Source organism: Eleginops maclovinus, chromosome 13, assembly GCF_036324505.1.
Source record: "Eleginops maclovinus isolate JMC-PN-2008 ecotype Puerto Natales chromosome 13, JC_Emac_rtc_rv5, whole genome shotgun sequence".
NCBI classification, from domain to species: Eukaryota; Metazoa; Chordata; class Actinopteri; order Perciformes; family Eleginopidae; genus Eleginops; species Eleginops maclovinus.
This window is the reverse complement of record NC_086361.1, coordinates 13,418,600-13,433,569: the sequence shown is the minus strand read 5'-3', so window position 1 is coordinate 13,433,569 and position 14,970 is coordinate 13,418,600. Positions and strand designations below refer to the sequence as shown.

Genomic DNA, 14,970 nt, shown 5'->3' with positions numbered 1-14,970 from the left:
CATTCTGATAAGAAAAATGTCTACACTCTTTACCACAATATGTTATAGGTCTCAGATATATGCGTAACGTGAATGAAGAGTTTGGCTCGAAATACCAAACCTCAAAACCCAATGGTGCTCTACGAGGAGATTCAAGTGACAAGGGGCGGGTGTGTTACCTTGGTCGGTTATTGGCTAATGGTTACACTACCCCAAAAACATTGTGACATCAAAAAGATGCCCAAATCGGATCAGCTCATTTTCAGACTTTTATAAATGGACCAGGACAAAAAGAGGAAGAACCCAATTAAACCAATTATTATTTTTCTAATCCACTCCACCCCAGAGCGAAATAGTTTCATTCCACTACAAATAATGTCCCTTTACATTAGTCAGGGGTTGTCTTTGGTAACCAGTGAACTTGAGAGTCAATTTGTCATACATCCATCGTTTAATGTGTCCCTGGTATCACATGGGACACTAGCCCTTTAGTACAAGAGGGCCTCTGTGTTTTTAAATGTATGGCCGATTTCCTAAAGGCTTTTTGATCAGTACTTTGAAAGAGAACATTGTTTTCAAATTTAGTGTAATTAGAAAAACAATCTAGAAATAAAAACAGAATACCTTACGTACCATTAAGTTTCCCTTCAAGGTGGGAGAAGAACTCAGATCTTGTACTTGAATAAAAGTAGTACCAGTGTGTAGGAATACTCTTTTATAAGTAAAAGTCATGCAATAAAAATGTTACTCAAAACGTACAAAAGTATTAGCATCAAAATATACTTAAAATACCAAAAGTATTCATCATTCAGATTAGTCCATTTCAGAATAATATACTGTATACGATATGTTCTCATTATAATATTGATGCATTATGTGTTTATCAAAGCTGGTAAAAGTGCAGCTAGTTTGAATTACTATGTATACTTTGTTAATTCCAGGTGTAACTAGAGTCTTATTTAAGAGTTGATTATAATTCACATCCTTAATCCGAATGTGCAAAGTAGCTAAAGGTATTAAATAAATGCAATGGAGTAAAAGTACACAATTTACCTCTGATTTGTAATGGAGTAGAAGTACAAAGTACATTAAATGGATAAACTCAAGTTAAGTACAAGTATCTCAAAATGTTCCTTAAGTACAGTACAGTATTTTATTATCCTTGTGTGAATCTGTACTGTGCGTTTTTTATTCTCACTCTGTTGCTGCTTAAACTCCTGAATTTCCCCACAGGGATAAATTACTAAAGGTACATCTTATCTTATCTTACTTGAGTAAATGTACTTAGTTACTTCCCACCTCTGCCCCTCAGAGACTTTGACATTATGACAAAACATTATTGAAAACATCATGAACATAGTATACATTAACTATATCCATCACTGTAACTATATGACACAATACTCAATTATGGCCACAGGACAATATATGCACCACGTATATGGAATTCAGCATAATATACCATTTCTTTAAAACTTTGTTTCAGGATATGAAATCACTTTATAATAATATTCAGAAGGTTTTCAACATAGCCGGCAGGTTGTAGTAAGCTGATATCAGTGTCAGGGGGATCATCACATCACTGTCAGAGTCTTTATGTTGCAGACAGGTCCAACTTGTACAACATTTAAATAAGCACACCATCTCATGGGGCCTTTACTCATCTGTGTCCTAGTAACCTGGCTTGAAAATAAAATAAAATGGAAGAAAGACATTGTTTAACAATTGCATTAAGGTCGACTGTTCTGAGTTTTACGATTGATCCCTCCAAATATGCAATTATATCATTCAAGTGAATCACAAATGAGACATAAAATGGAGGTACTTAGAATCTAGGGCTAAGATATATAACCATAAATAAATATAAAATAAAGTAATTTGGGGTAGACAGTATTGCACATTAATAAACTCACTATAAACCGGATTGTAGTAAATGCATATGGCCGATGAGAAGTAGTATATTTACATAGGAGGATATACACAGAGGTGAACAATGTGTAAACAGTAAATAAACATAAATAAGAATTTGTATTGGATTTTGTTTTGTTAGTACTGAATAAATGGGCCTAAGATTGTATAAAGAAGAAACCTGATCTGACGTAACTTTTGTAAAATCATTTAAAATATATATGTTTTTGATTTTGTGTAATTGAAGTCTTTTGACCATACATTTTTAAAAGGAGACTAAAAATTGTTGTAATAATTAGGAAAAAAGTTGCCTTGAATGCTGTAACACAGATTTGGGGGAAATGTATACTGTATGCTTTATAAAAAGTCAAACCGAGAGGACAAAAGTTGATAGGACCACTCAATCGTACAAGTACAAGATGTGAGTACTTCCTGCCCCGCTGGTGTTTGTCATCTCTTCGCTCACTGAATATCTTTGTTTGTTTTTGACAGCTACAGAAGGACCTCTGCTGACGCATGCGCACATGTCAGTTTAGATGTCAACGGAGACAACGGACAGTTAGCGTTAGAGCTCGTATCGGAGGGAAGTAAAACTGAATTTCACTTAGAGCTACTCTAGCTCAAACAGCGTAATGAGGTAGAGAAATTAGACAGATAATTAGACTTACTGTGATTACAATTGACTGGCATCGCCACGGTGAAAATGGACCAGGAGTTTGAAGACATAGATTCAGAGGGCCGGTGGCAGAAACTGTACCTGGTGAGTCTTTTAGCAGTTAGCATGAAGCTAACGCAGATCAGACATCAGCGCATTAATGTAACTGTAGGAAGATAACGACTAGCTTATCAACTAAAATTCATTTCTCGCCAAATTCATAATTTTGCCCCTTATTTTCATATGTGTTTTGTTTGTGTACAGACAACAATTCAATATGATAAATGTTTCCGTAAGCTTAGGTTTAGTGTTATCAGCTGCTGCATGTGGTATTAGCCATGGGTGGAAGAAGTACTCAGATATAAGTAAAGGTAGCAAAATTATTTGTAGAAGTACTACACTCACTTGTAAAGCCCTGCATCCAAAACCTTATTTAAGTAAAAGTACAAAAGAATTGGCATCAAATTACACTTTAAGTACCAAAAGTACTCGTCATGCCTAAAGCCCCTTTTCAGAGTCTTATATATGAAGTTACTGGAGTAAAAGTAGCAATACATTAATGACAAATACTCCAATACAAGTAAAAGTCCTACATTCTGAAGTAAAAGTACATAGGAATTATGTGTCCTATAATGTCATGCATATATATGAAACTATTAGACAGTTGTTCCCGAGTTTTATTTTTAGAGATGCATTATTTAAAAAGTGTATCCTATGTTTCTTATTGCACTAGAGCTGTTTTAAAAATGCAGTGGAGTAAAAGTATAAAGTTACATTTAAGGAAAATACTTGTCCCCTGTCAGGGAAACATAAAATGTCAATTCTTGTTTCAAAACCATCTTTCTTTTGTCTTCAGGAAATAAGGAATCAGTCCCACGAGTGCTCTTACAAAGTGGCAAAGTATCCAGAGAATCGCAACCGAAACAGATACAGGGATGTCAGTCCATGTATGTAAACGTTTGTGGAAACAGCTTACTTTTTTTTTAACCTTTAACTATGTTTGTCAATGTATAACCGATCACCAAACAGTTTTCGTTATCTCGCTGCTGCAGTTGATCACAGTCGCGTGAAGCTGGAAAGCACGGACAATGACTACATCAATGCAAGTCTGGTGGTCATGGAGGAAGCCCAGAGAAGTTACATATTGACTCAGGCAAGTTCAAGGCTCTTTATTCAAATAAAAACCATCATGCAAGCAGGGTTATTATTTTTTTTAAAAACTAAACAACAACATTTAAATTATGTCTTCCGATTGTTGGTTTTCCAAACAATTGAGCGCATTCATTGATGTCAGGTTGTCTAGTCTTATCAGATCATTTGTGGCTATGTTATTACTGTGATCCTGATAAGGAGCGCTTGTTTGCTTTAGCTAAGTCATTTATTCATGCTTGGAGTCTCCGGTTCCTTTGGATAATGTTAAATGTATGAGTGTGTGAGGTGTAATGTAAATAGAAAGTAAAGAGCATTTTAAGAACGTGTGCTCTTACAAATTCTATGTCGGAATATTTATTTAAAATACTTAGTAATTGCCCTTTTCATTTCAAAACAGCAAACCAAGATTTGTTAAAAAACAACAATGGATATGGATTAGTTTTATAAACATATAAGCCCAGAGAATAATTAAAAGAAGGTTATCTCTTAGTCATACAGTATTTTGCATATACTCTTAATACACAAGACAAAAAGCAAGCAAATTAATTTATTGATAGTTTCTTATTTGAGAGCAGAGATAAATCGACATTAATGTCTAGTTTTTTCTCTGTCCTCAGAACACACTTGACGACAGACAGGAACCACCAATGTCAGTATTCACCAGGCCTGTAGAGATGAGACTTATTATACATAGCAGAGAATAAAGCTATTGTACTATGGTTAACGTCATTAATCAGACGTCTGATGGCAGAAGATAAACCTCCAGGGAAGAATCTGTGTGAGGACAACCCTTGTTGGATACTTTTTCCCTTAAGCAGACTGGTCTTAGTCAGGACTGATCCTAGTCAGCTGTTTGGAACTGACGTTTGCTTGCACAATTATAAATGAAAGCCTTTTATTGTAAAGATAAATGCTGTCTTAAGGGGGGTTTGTGTGCCACCAGTGCAGTTGGGTTCAAATCATTCTCTGACATAGAAACCAAGTCACAATTCAAGAACACCAGAGAGGTTTAGAAAAGATAAGTCTCACCTTTTGGTCTGAAGCAGTTTCGTTCTGATTTGTGCTTTCGAAAGTGTTTTATTAATAGAACATTTTTCATTAGCGTCGCTATGTGAAATATAGTCTCTAATTAATTATATTTTGAGGGTACATGTCTATCTTTGCAATGCTATGATAATTAAAGTCAAATACGTGATGTAAAGGCTTTCTTAAAGCCAAATGAATCAGGGTATGAATGGACAAATAGTGATGTCTTTGGACCACAGAAGACTGCAGCTGATAAAACATATCCTTCCTCACCAAGTAATACTGCTCTGAATTCTGATTCAGTAAGTTGAAAACAACAAGACCTTGTGCAATTCAACAGTTTGCGAAATTCAACATGACCATCACCTTCACCTGTCAGATTGTTTTGCATAATGGAAAATATGAGAAGTAAAAGATTTGATGTAATGCTGGCTTCTGTACATTAATTTAGGAATCACTCTCATGTAATTAAACACATTTGCAGCAGTATGGTATTTATGACATCCAACAGTGTGTAACTCTACATTGTGTTTTTTATTTTAATCCTATTATTGTTTTTAGAGACAATCCTCAAATTAGATACATCTAATGTTTGAATACGCCTGAAAAAAATGTGAATGTGTTGATTATAAATGATTTACTAAAGTCCAACTGTACTAATTTCCTCCTGTCATGTAACTGATAAAAGTGTGTTTGTATGTGTGTGTTATTTGTGTCCACAGGGCCCCCTGAGGAACACCTGTGGCCACTTTTGGCTCATGATCTGGGAGCAGAAGACCAAAGCGATCGTTATGCTTAACCGGGTCATTGAGAAAGGCTCAGTAAGTAAATAATATAATAATAAAAGAACATCCTATTGTCAGGTCTGACATCTGTCATGTCTGGTGCGACACCCACACAGAAATACTGAAGGAACCACAAAAAGACTAATCACACACACATACACACACACACACACACACACACACACACACACACACACACACACACACACACTGTTAGAGTTTGCAGACTGCTCACATGACATTATTTGTACAACTTGTTTGATTAATCAGGGTCTGTTCCACATGTTAAAACACATATTTTGTGAAAGCGGGGCTAAAGTAGAAGACTTACTGTGCATGTATGTGAAAAAATGTAAACGTCATGCTAGCGAGGTTAGAAGGAGTCGTGTTTTGGTCTGAAATTGCATAAAATCACGTCATCCCTGAAGGGAGTTTTACTAAAGGTTTCAGAGACTTTATGTTTTCATGTGAACAAAAGGGTTGAGAAAGTCCTAAAAAATAACCCCGTCTGTGTGGACTCTGCCTTGATTTCTGTTAAAGTTCCACTGTGAAGCTTCTCCTATCAGCAGGATAAGAGGAATTCAGTGTTTTGACAGGGAGTTCACAGATGTATGTGAGGAACTGGGATGCAGCCAACACTCTCAACTCTTTCTTAAATCCTGTGATCCTGTGATGTGCCGATTACACACACACACACACACACACACACACACACACACACACACACACACACACACACACACACACACACACACCACGAGCAGCTTTGATCCGTCCCGTTCTCAGTAAAGCAGCTGGAGTGGATATCGCTGGATCATGAGATTCACTCCCCAGCGGTTTTCTTGGAAATGGCAGATAAAAAGTACCTAGTCCAAAGATATTATTAACCTCACTCACAAAGATGTTTATATGGGCCAGCAGAGAGGGGGGGGGGGGTTACATAATCCACTTATCCTCAACACTTCTGCACATTGCCTGCTTACTATGAAAATGGTGTGTTATGAGAACTTTGCTGTCGATAATATAAAGATACCTGCATGACCAGTATTTGATGACCGATAGCTTTGCTGTGTACTGAAAGTGCAACACAAGATCAGGAATGGTCTTGAAATGTATCTGAAATAATTGTAACTTTGTGTGAGCATTGATTCCACGATTATACTCATAAAAACAATACAGTTATGATAATGATGATAATAATAATCAACATGTTATAGCACATTTCATACTGGTTTTGTTTTACAAAACAGGAAACTCTAAAACAACTGTGAAAAGGGGAGACCTGTAAAATAAGAACCCTTTAATAGCTGTGTGTATATTCAAATGCATTCCTGTTTTTTTCTTAAGTTCTAAAAATACTTAAGATATAAAAATACCTTATTATAAAACATGAGAAAAAAAGTTACAGTTTAAATACATGCAGGAAATACAATGTTATTTTTATTCATTGAAATGAAATATTAATGAAATATTTTAACTGCCGTCAGAATTGTATTTAAAGAAACACAAAAGGGCATAAAATTAGACGGGGGTGTTGTAAAATATACAGGAAAACAAGGCTGTGAAACAACAATTTAAGGCTGTGTAGTTGTTAATGATTCTGTTCATGTGTGAAATGTTCCATGTGGGTGTCACATGTATTTTATTTGAGTGTGACCAGGTATCTGTGAGGGGGAGGAGAGGAAGCGGATGTTTTACTAAGTGATCTTTTCCTCTAGGATTAAACTGTCCTCCTGTTAGTCATCAGCTGCTTTGCCTCAAGGCTTCTCAGCTGGCATCTGCTTTATGGCATATTTCTTTGTCAGATTTGACTTGATTCAGTTTCTCTGACCACATGTGTCTCCTTTCTCCCCTGACAGGAAAAGTGTGCCCAGTATTGGCCCACAGCGGAGGACAGGGAGATGGCCTTCAGAGACACACGCTTCCTGGTCACGCTGCTGTCCGAGGACATCAAGTCTTACTACACCACCAGAACGTTGGAGCTGCAGAACATGAGTGTAGGTCAAATATTGTTCTTTATTAACAGGGGGCATTCCATTTTATAGCTATTAAGGAGAAGTGAAATGGTATGAGAGTGTCACACTAATTTGCATTACATGGACATGTGTTGTCCCAGGCTTCTTAATACTGAACACTATCTGGATTCCTTTAAACCGATCATTATCTGCTTCTCAAGTCTGTTTGTATAACCTCTAGTTAATGCACACCTAAGACTAAGAGGCTCAGATGTAGTGAGCAAAGATGGATGATTTAATCTTCCAAAGCCCTGACTTACTAAAGCTGACATCACTGTTGTTGACAAAACCGAAACCAGATCAGTTCTGACTCTTCAAATGTTCATTTATTTTTAACAAGTGTATCAAGAAAACAAGTTGTAATCGTGTTTTCTTCCTCTATTGTATGTATCGTAGTGTGAAGATGTTGTACTTGTTAGGTCAATGAAAGCAATTTGGCAGCTGATAATTTATTGGGGATACTGTTTTGATCAGCATAATTTCATTATAATACCAATTTGGCATCCATCCATCATTAATTGACCCTGATATGTATTGTCTATCCGTTCTGAAAACATCTGAGACTCATTGTTCTCTGTTTTTACAGATTACCAGAAAGATCAAACTGAGTTTTATGTTCCCACGCAGCAAAGTATTAGCAGTGTGTAGGTTTGGAGGAAATGCAAATGATCTGTAGATAATGCATCAGAGCAATGAAACTCAATGTTATGATTTTTTTCCAACAAATTTTTTCCCCGTTTTTCAAAAATTACAATATCAGCAACTAAAGGTTAACTGCCAAGGTGATCACAAGAAAAAAAAAGCATGAGAAAGAAGTAGACCTATGCTTCGTGGTGAGTTTTCAGAACATGGTTCCTTGCATGAATTGAAACTGAAACAGTTTGACTTGTTTGCTTAGTTTATCACTCAAAAACACAACTGGGATGGCCTCAAGTCACCTCAAACACAACGTCTACACATGAGCAGTAATTACTTTTTTCTTCCTGCTAATAAAGCATCTATTTGTCTCCTCTCACAGACGGGGGAGAAGAGAGAGATCTACCACTTTCATTACACCACGTGGCCAGACTTTGGTGTTCCCGATTCCCCAGCGTCTTTCTTAAACTTCCTTTTCAAAGTGCGGGAGTCGGGAGCGTTGGGGCGGGACCACGGGCCGGCGGTGGTGCACTGCAGTGCTGGAATCGGACGCTCCGGGACATTTTCATTGGTTGACACGTGTGTGGTCCTCGTAAGTTCTCATTTTTGTTTGTATGTATTCTGATTAAAGAGGAAGGAGAAAAACAAGTTTGTTTTTTGCTACAATGATTTGAGTTTACATTTAGACATTGAGAGGTAACAGTGACCCAATTCAATCAATTATGCCATGTCCGATTAGCACTTGCCAGACACTCAAGTAACCTCATCTAAAGCCTTTGACTGAAATAAAAGCATGAATGAGGACTGGTAAATTGTTAAAGTGACATTTTAAATAATCTGTACAGATGTTGTTCCCTTTTATTACATTAGCGTTTCATTTCAGAACGGTCTCACGTTACTCACTGACACACACTGGCCATGTTTAACAGTGGCTCAGGTTTACACTTTCCTCAAAACTCAACCATCAAAGGGAGCAGGGGGTTCAACCTGTCATTCTGTCCTGACCAGATGGACAAGAGGAAAGACCCCTCGTCGGTGGACATCAAGAGCACCTTGTTGGACATGAGGAAGTACCGCATGGGCCTGATCCAGACCCCGGACCAGCTGCGCTTCTCCTTCATGGCGGTGCTCGAAGGATCCAAGTGCATCAAGGGAGATTCCTCTGTACAGGTAGCTGCACCATGTGACCAATTCACACTTAATCAGTAATATTGCTCAGATTATCCAGGACGCTGCTGAATTTGGAATTTGGCTGTAGAGAAAAACGTAAATAATGACAGTTGGCCTGGTGATATTTGTTTATTAAATACTCCACAGTTATTCAGTGTGTGGGTGTGTGTGTGAGTGGAGAGTGAGTGGGATTTTCCTTACAAATATTGAGTCATACAGAAATACTCACTCTTAGTCATGACCCATTAGAAGTGTGTGGGACCATGACCTCTGCCTGTTTGTTCTTTTTGATTCTGAATATATTTGGGTTTGGGACTGAAAAAACAAGGAATTTAAAGACTTTGACATTAGGAACACCTTTATTTATTTAGTTCAGGTCAATGACCCGACTGTCTGACAGAGCGGTGATTTGCGTGCATCAAGCCGCAGTTTGTATTCGTTCTTGTAGGCGGACATCTCGAACGTACATCATTTTGATCATATTGTTTTTTGCAGCTACATTATTTTGTTGCGTGTTATACATTTTTGGATAATATCCTTTTACAGAATGACCAAATATAAGCTGTTTTGATCCATGACAAAGATGAACGGGGGGTGTGCTTTGCCAAAACGATCAGCGATTTTCCCCTTGTGTTTTCCCGTTTTGTAGAACCGGTGGAGGGAGTTGTCCAGGGAAGATCAGGAGCCGATATTAGAGTCTCCTCCCTCGACTCAGCCGCAGGCCCGGTGTTGCAACGGCAGCCAGCGTGGGGGTCAGCAACAGGGAGAGGGAGGAGACTACAGACAGGACGCCAAAGCACCAGCACAGTCTCCCTGCAAGGAGCAGGAGCAGGACGGCGGCACCACACAGTCAGTACTCTCTTTGTTCATAAATGTTCTCAATAAAAGATGTGTGGTTTTTAGTTTTGCTGAACAGCTGTTTACCCATCATCCTCTCCTTTCCTCGCAGCAAGCGACGCAGAGAAGACAGCATCTCCAAATCAGGCACAGCCAAGACAACCCAAAGCAAGCCCAGGACAAACGAGTCAGAGAAGAAGAGGAAAAGGTGATTATTATATATTATGGCTGAGACCATATGTTATTATTCATACACCAAGCGTCAAGTTGTCGTTACCCTCCACGATGATTGGTCGAGCACCGTCACAACGTCACTTCTGTGTTCATTAAACACTTTTATTTTGACTTATATTAAGTGTGATAAGCAAACATGTATGTAATATTCAACACAGATTGTAAGAACTAAGTCTAATCCATCATGCTTCATCCATTTGTTGATAAAAAGTAAATCCCTAATAATGTTATTTCTTAATGGGACATCTTATTGCATGTTTCCTAATAGTCCCAAATACTTTACCCCTTAAAGCTTTATCCGTAACGTTTGTATTCAAAGTCTCGATTAAAATCAGAGTGCTGTGCAGCTTTTCTTTTCTTTTTGCACGTCTAATCATTCTGTTTAAACATTTCTGCACTTCTACTCCTATAATATCATTGTTTAATTTCTAGATTTAGATCCCTCTTGTTGCTGTGAAGAATTGTTTCCAACTCGTTTTATTTTAACACTCCAGACCACTATAATTTCAAGTTGGATGTGATCATTTCCAACATTTAATTATTCGATTTTACCAAATGGAATCCATATTTTTGGTTGTTTAGCCGTTCAAAACCAACATTTTCACTGCAGTCTAAAAACTGTTTTGTCTTCCTTGCGGCACACAAAGGGAAGTAGCGACATATATTACCAGGGCAGGCTATTAGCTACTTACCATCACCGTCAATTACATTTATATAACCACAGTTAAGAAATCTGTTTGAGTTCTAACACTATTAGCCATGGCAAAGAAGGAAATGAGCCACATTTTATTCCCTTATTTCATTAGCTTGTTGCCTACATGTATTTATTTTGACATAAAAGGAACTCACAAAGTATATTCATTAAAGAAAATTGATTTAATAAAAAACTCAGCCTTATTATGTCAGACATTTGCTTTATCGAATGTATATCATTGATATTCGGTACAGCCCTTTTTCTAATTTTCCTAGTTTCCTTTTGACAAAAAGGAAAGTAAATGTTTCAGTTTAACCTCTTGAACTTTCACTTTAACACTTTTATCCAACCTCTCTTGTGAAGCCAAAGAATAAAAGATTTATTCATTTCTTTAAACCCTACAGAGGAAAGTCAGGCAGGCTTTCCCAATGCATGACTCAACAAAATTACACTTCAGACATAGCTGAGGCTTTCTAATTCTGTCTCCCTCCCTCTCTCCACATTCTCAGTCATTTTAGTGTGTATCTAACGGACATCTACCTCATGTTCTCTTAAAAACAGATAGCCCTGATGAAGCACTTATTTCTAATGACTGTGCACCTCCAGAGTGAGCTCACTAAGCCATTTCTCAGAAGCCGTGCTTTGTTGTGTGAAATGTCAGTGTTCCAGTAATTCGGCCCAACCTGCATCATTTCTGACGCGCTCTTACTCTGCTGTTGTGGTTCTTCTCGGACAGTTTGGGCTGCATTTGCTGCACATGACAAGAGCTGGGCTGTCCAGTGGGGGGCAGTGTATCTTTACCCCCCGCTGAGACAGCTACAACAACCACGAGGAGCACATTTAGAGGACGAGGTTTACCCGCAGCTTTTAAAACGAACAACCTCTCTTGTACATGGAGGTGTGTGTGTGTGTGTGTGTGTGTTTGTTTTTCATTCTGTTGAGGTTTTGCTCTCCTTTTCATGTCCTGCTTTGCCCCTGTGGTTTGGAGTTGCACTTCAGCATGGTGTGTGTGTGTGTGGTTAAGGTGTTGAAGCTCTGAAATGTCAGGATGAGTTTGAAATACGCAAACTGCTAATTTTTGCTTTGCATCAAATTAGCTGGAATCCTTTTTTGTCGTATTCGTAAAACACGGGTTAAGTCATCAACCGCTAAAGTCCCCCCCTCCCCTCCCCTCACTAAACCACTGCTTTGCTGCTGTTTTGTTAGCAAGTCCTTTGGTTAGGACAGACACGATAATGTATCATACAAAGGAAGTGACTTCTCTTCCTGGTTGGGGCCGTCAGCCCTTTACACCAAATGTGTCGGGGCTGAAGCTCGTGAGTTTGTTGCATGATTCTGTAGTTTGCTGTTTTGAGAGATGTTTCATAAGGTCTTCTTTATGTTTCCTCACTTTAGCATGGCAGTTTTTAATGGGTTTGTTGGTTTTATATTATATTAGTTTCTGTTTTGGCCTAAAGTTCGACTGGGTTGGATGTCTGAAATTCGTCAGGAGATTCATGATGGGTCTTAAAGGGCCTTTGCTGATATAAAACTTAAGGACTAGTTAATAATCTAAACTTTTTGTTGTAATAATGTAGATTTTCGAACTTTAGAGCAGCAACTCATGATTATTTATCATGAATCAATATCTGTTGATGAATCCATTTAAGGTATAGAAATATAGGATATTAAAAAATACCTCTTACAGTTTTTTTGATATATTTATCTGAGAGCCCAAAGTCCCATCTTTGCAAACCTTTTTTTGTCTGATTAAATACAAAACAAAACCAAAGATATTCATTTAATGACAATTGACAAAAAATAAAAGGTTAATATTTGACATTTGCTTCATAGTTGATTTTAGTAAGTGATCAAAAGTGTTTCAAAAATGTTTTCTGTCAACTAATCGATTGATTGATTAATACGCTCAACTCTTCTCTCATCTTCAAACCCCTCTCATCATAGCGGGATGATACGCAGATAGTTAAATCTAATAACGTGTGCTAACGCTCTGCAATATCTAAATGAAAATTGTCTGAAGATGTTGGAGAACATCTGAACATGGTGTGAAATGTTGCTTATTAAACAAGATGGCTGCTTTCACTGCATTTACACTTAATCTAATGTTGGTATGATCAAAGTGATCCAAGACGCCGCATTGTGCCACGATTAATTGTTGATTTGTTTTATCTTGTTATAGAGATGCACCAATTGAAATGTTCTTTCTTTTGTCGGAAGTTTTTCCTGACTGACCTATTCTGATTTCCTTTCTTTCTTTTAATATTGGCAGCATAGACAAACTATATTGTTACAGAATACCATTTTGTGGTCATAATACAATTTGACCTATAAATATGTACAAGGTACAGGACCTTGTATATATCTCTCATTGAATTTCTACATAACAATTCTCCAGGGTATAGGACAAATACAATCCAACTGAAACGTAAATGTTTTACTTTCCCGGAACAATACAGTTGCATCAATATAACACACTATATGTAATTTCCTCCATGACTCATCAACTGGTGCATCTCTGTTTTAAACGTAACTTCATTACGTGGCACGGGTTCCTTTGATGACTCTTGATCTTCACTGACACTGGTAGGAAAAACTGTTCTGAGTTCAACCACTTAAAATACTTTGTGTCTTGTGGCAGGGTGAAAACCAGCGACTGTTAACCACCTCAACCTGCGGCCGTGCACCTACAGCTCTGGCAGCAAAGCCAACACCGGCAGGGATCTCCAGCTCTCTTCACCACTGCGTCCTTCTTCCTCGACTCCAAACCTCACCTATCTGTCCAGCCCTGAAACATGGCTCAGCTCTCCTCTCTCTTCTTCCTGTTAGCAGCATGTCACTCCTCGGTGCTCCACCTCACTCTTTCAACCTCTCCTAAACTGTTTACAGCAGACACTTCGACAATCTTTGAAGACGTACACACCAGCGCTTTCTCCCCCAGTCACACCTCAACCACCACCTGCTTTTGGAGTCAGAAAATCTTATTTTTTGCTTTAATATTATTATTATTTGCAGCTTCTCCTTCTATTATGCCTGTTTGCATTCATGAAATTAAGAATGATACTAGAGGCTATGCATTGCCAATTTGTAATGCTGTTCATATGTGTATTTTTAGAAAGAAACTTTTTTCAGAGGCAAAAATGTTCTATTTTTTATAAGAGATTACTTGAAGTTTTTCACAGTGATGGAGGTCGGCTAAAATTAAAGCACTGCCTCCTCCCACATGAGAAATTCAGTGGCATGTGATGTTTCCATGATGTACATAGTGTTCTTTTTAAAAAAGATATGTGTAAAAAGACATATTTTTGCTTGTAAAAAACAAAATGAACGACAATGTTACAGATTTGAATCCTGCGTATAGAAACCTGATTTGATGACTTGTTCTCCTTTTGAAATGAAAATGTCTTAAGTTTCTCTGTCTCTTAGAGTGTAACCTACAAATAAAACTGGTATTATCTAGTTTACAATACAACCGGTCTTGCTCCTTTCTTTTTAGCTTTTATTACATCATAGCACTATTGAGTCAAACTATACCTCTAAAAATAATTGCAGGACAGAAAAGACAATCCTTATCCTCCTTAAGAACCTTTTTGATGTTAAAAGTTGTTTATGGCTCATTTAGTTAGTTATATTTAACATGCATTTTATAGCAAGCAGTATTTCCCAGTCCCTTTTTTAGAGGCAAACGTCCAGTTTATGGTTTCCTTCCCAAAAATGCTGTCAGGACATTCCTTTCCCACAGGCAGTCCTACATAGCAACCACCAAAAACAATGATGCCGACAGAGCAAAACCACAAATTGGACTAAACAGCTCGACAAGATCACAGTATGATGAAGTGCCTGTCTTTTCACCACAAGTAGTTGTAATTTGTTTGTAGGAAG

The 14,970-nt window shown here is 37.7% G+C and overlaps 1 protein-coding gene across 1 annotated transcript; it reads left to right on the top strand.

Moving 5' to 3' along the window:
* The first annotated feature begins 2,402 nt into the window (after nt 1-2,402).
* Nucleotides 2,403-14,560, top strand: ptpn2b (protein tyrosine phosphatase non-receptor type 2b). Its single transcript, XM_063898993.1, has 10 exons — nt 2,403-2,647; nt 3,399-3,489; nt 3,595-3,695; nt 5,443-5,541; nt 7,365-7,502; nt 8,539-8,748; nt 9,165-9,326; nt 9,976-10,175; nt 10,276-10,371; nt 13,730-14,560. Exons 1-10 carry the CDS (start codon nt 2,591-2,593, stop codon nt 13,749-13,751), a joined length of 1,176 nt encoding a protein of 391 aa, XP_063755063.1. The 5' UTR covers nt 2,403-2,590; the 3' UTR covers nt 13,752-14,560.
* Nucleotides 14,561-14,970: the final 410 nt, after the last annotated feature.

Bases quoted from the DNA above. Each gene is read 5' to 3' on its own strand.
- ptpn2b (XM_063898993.1), top strand. From the start codon at position 2,591: ATGGACCAGGAGTTTGAAGACATAGATTCAGAGGGCCGGTGGCAGAAA. The intron at 7,503-8,538 runs GTAGGTCAAATA...CTCCTCTCACAG, and splicing joins TGGAGCTGCAGAACATGAGT to ACGGGGGAGAAGAGAGAGAT. The intron at 10,372-13,729 runs GTGATTATTATA...GTCTTGTGGCAG, and splicing joins TCAGAGAAGAAGAGGAAAAG to GGTGAAAACCAGCGACTGTT.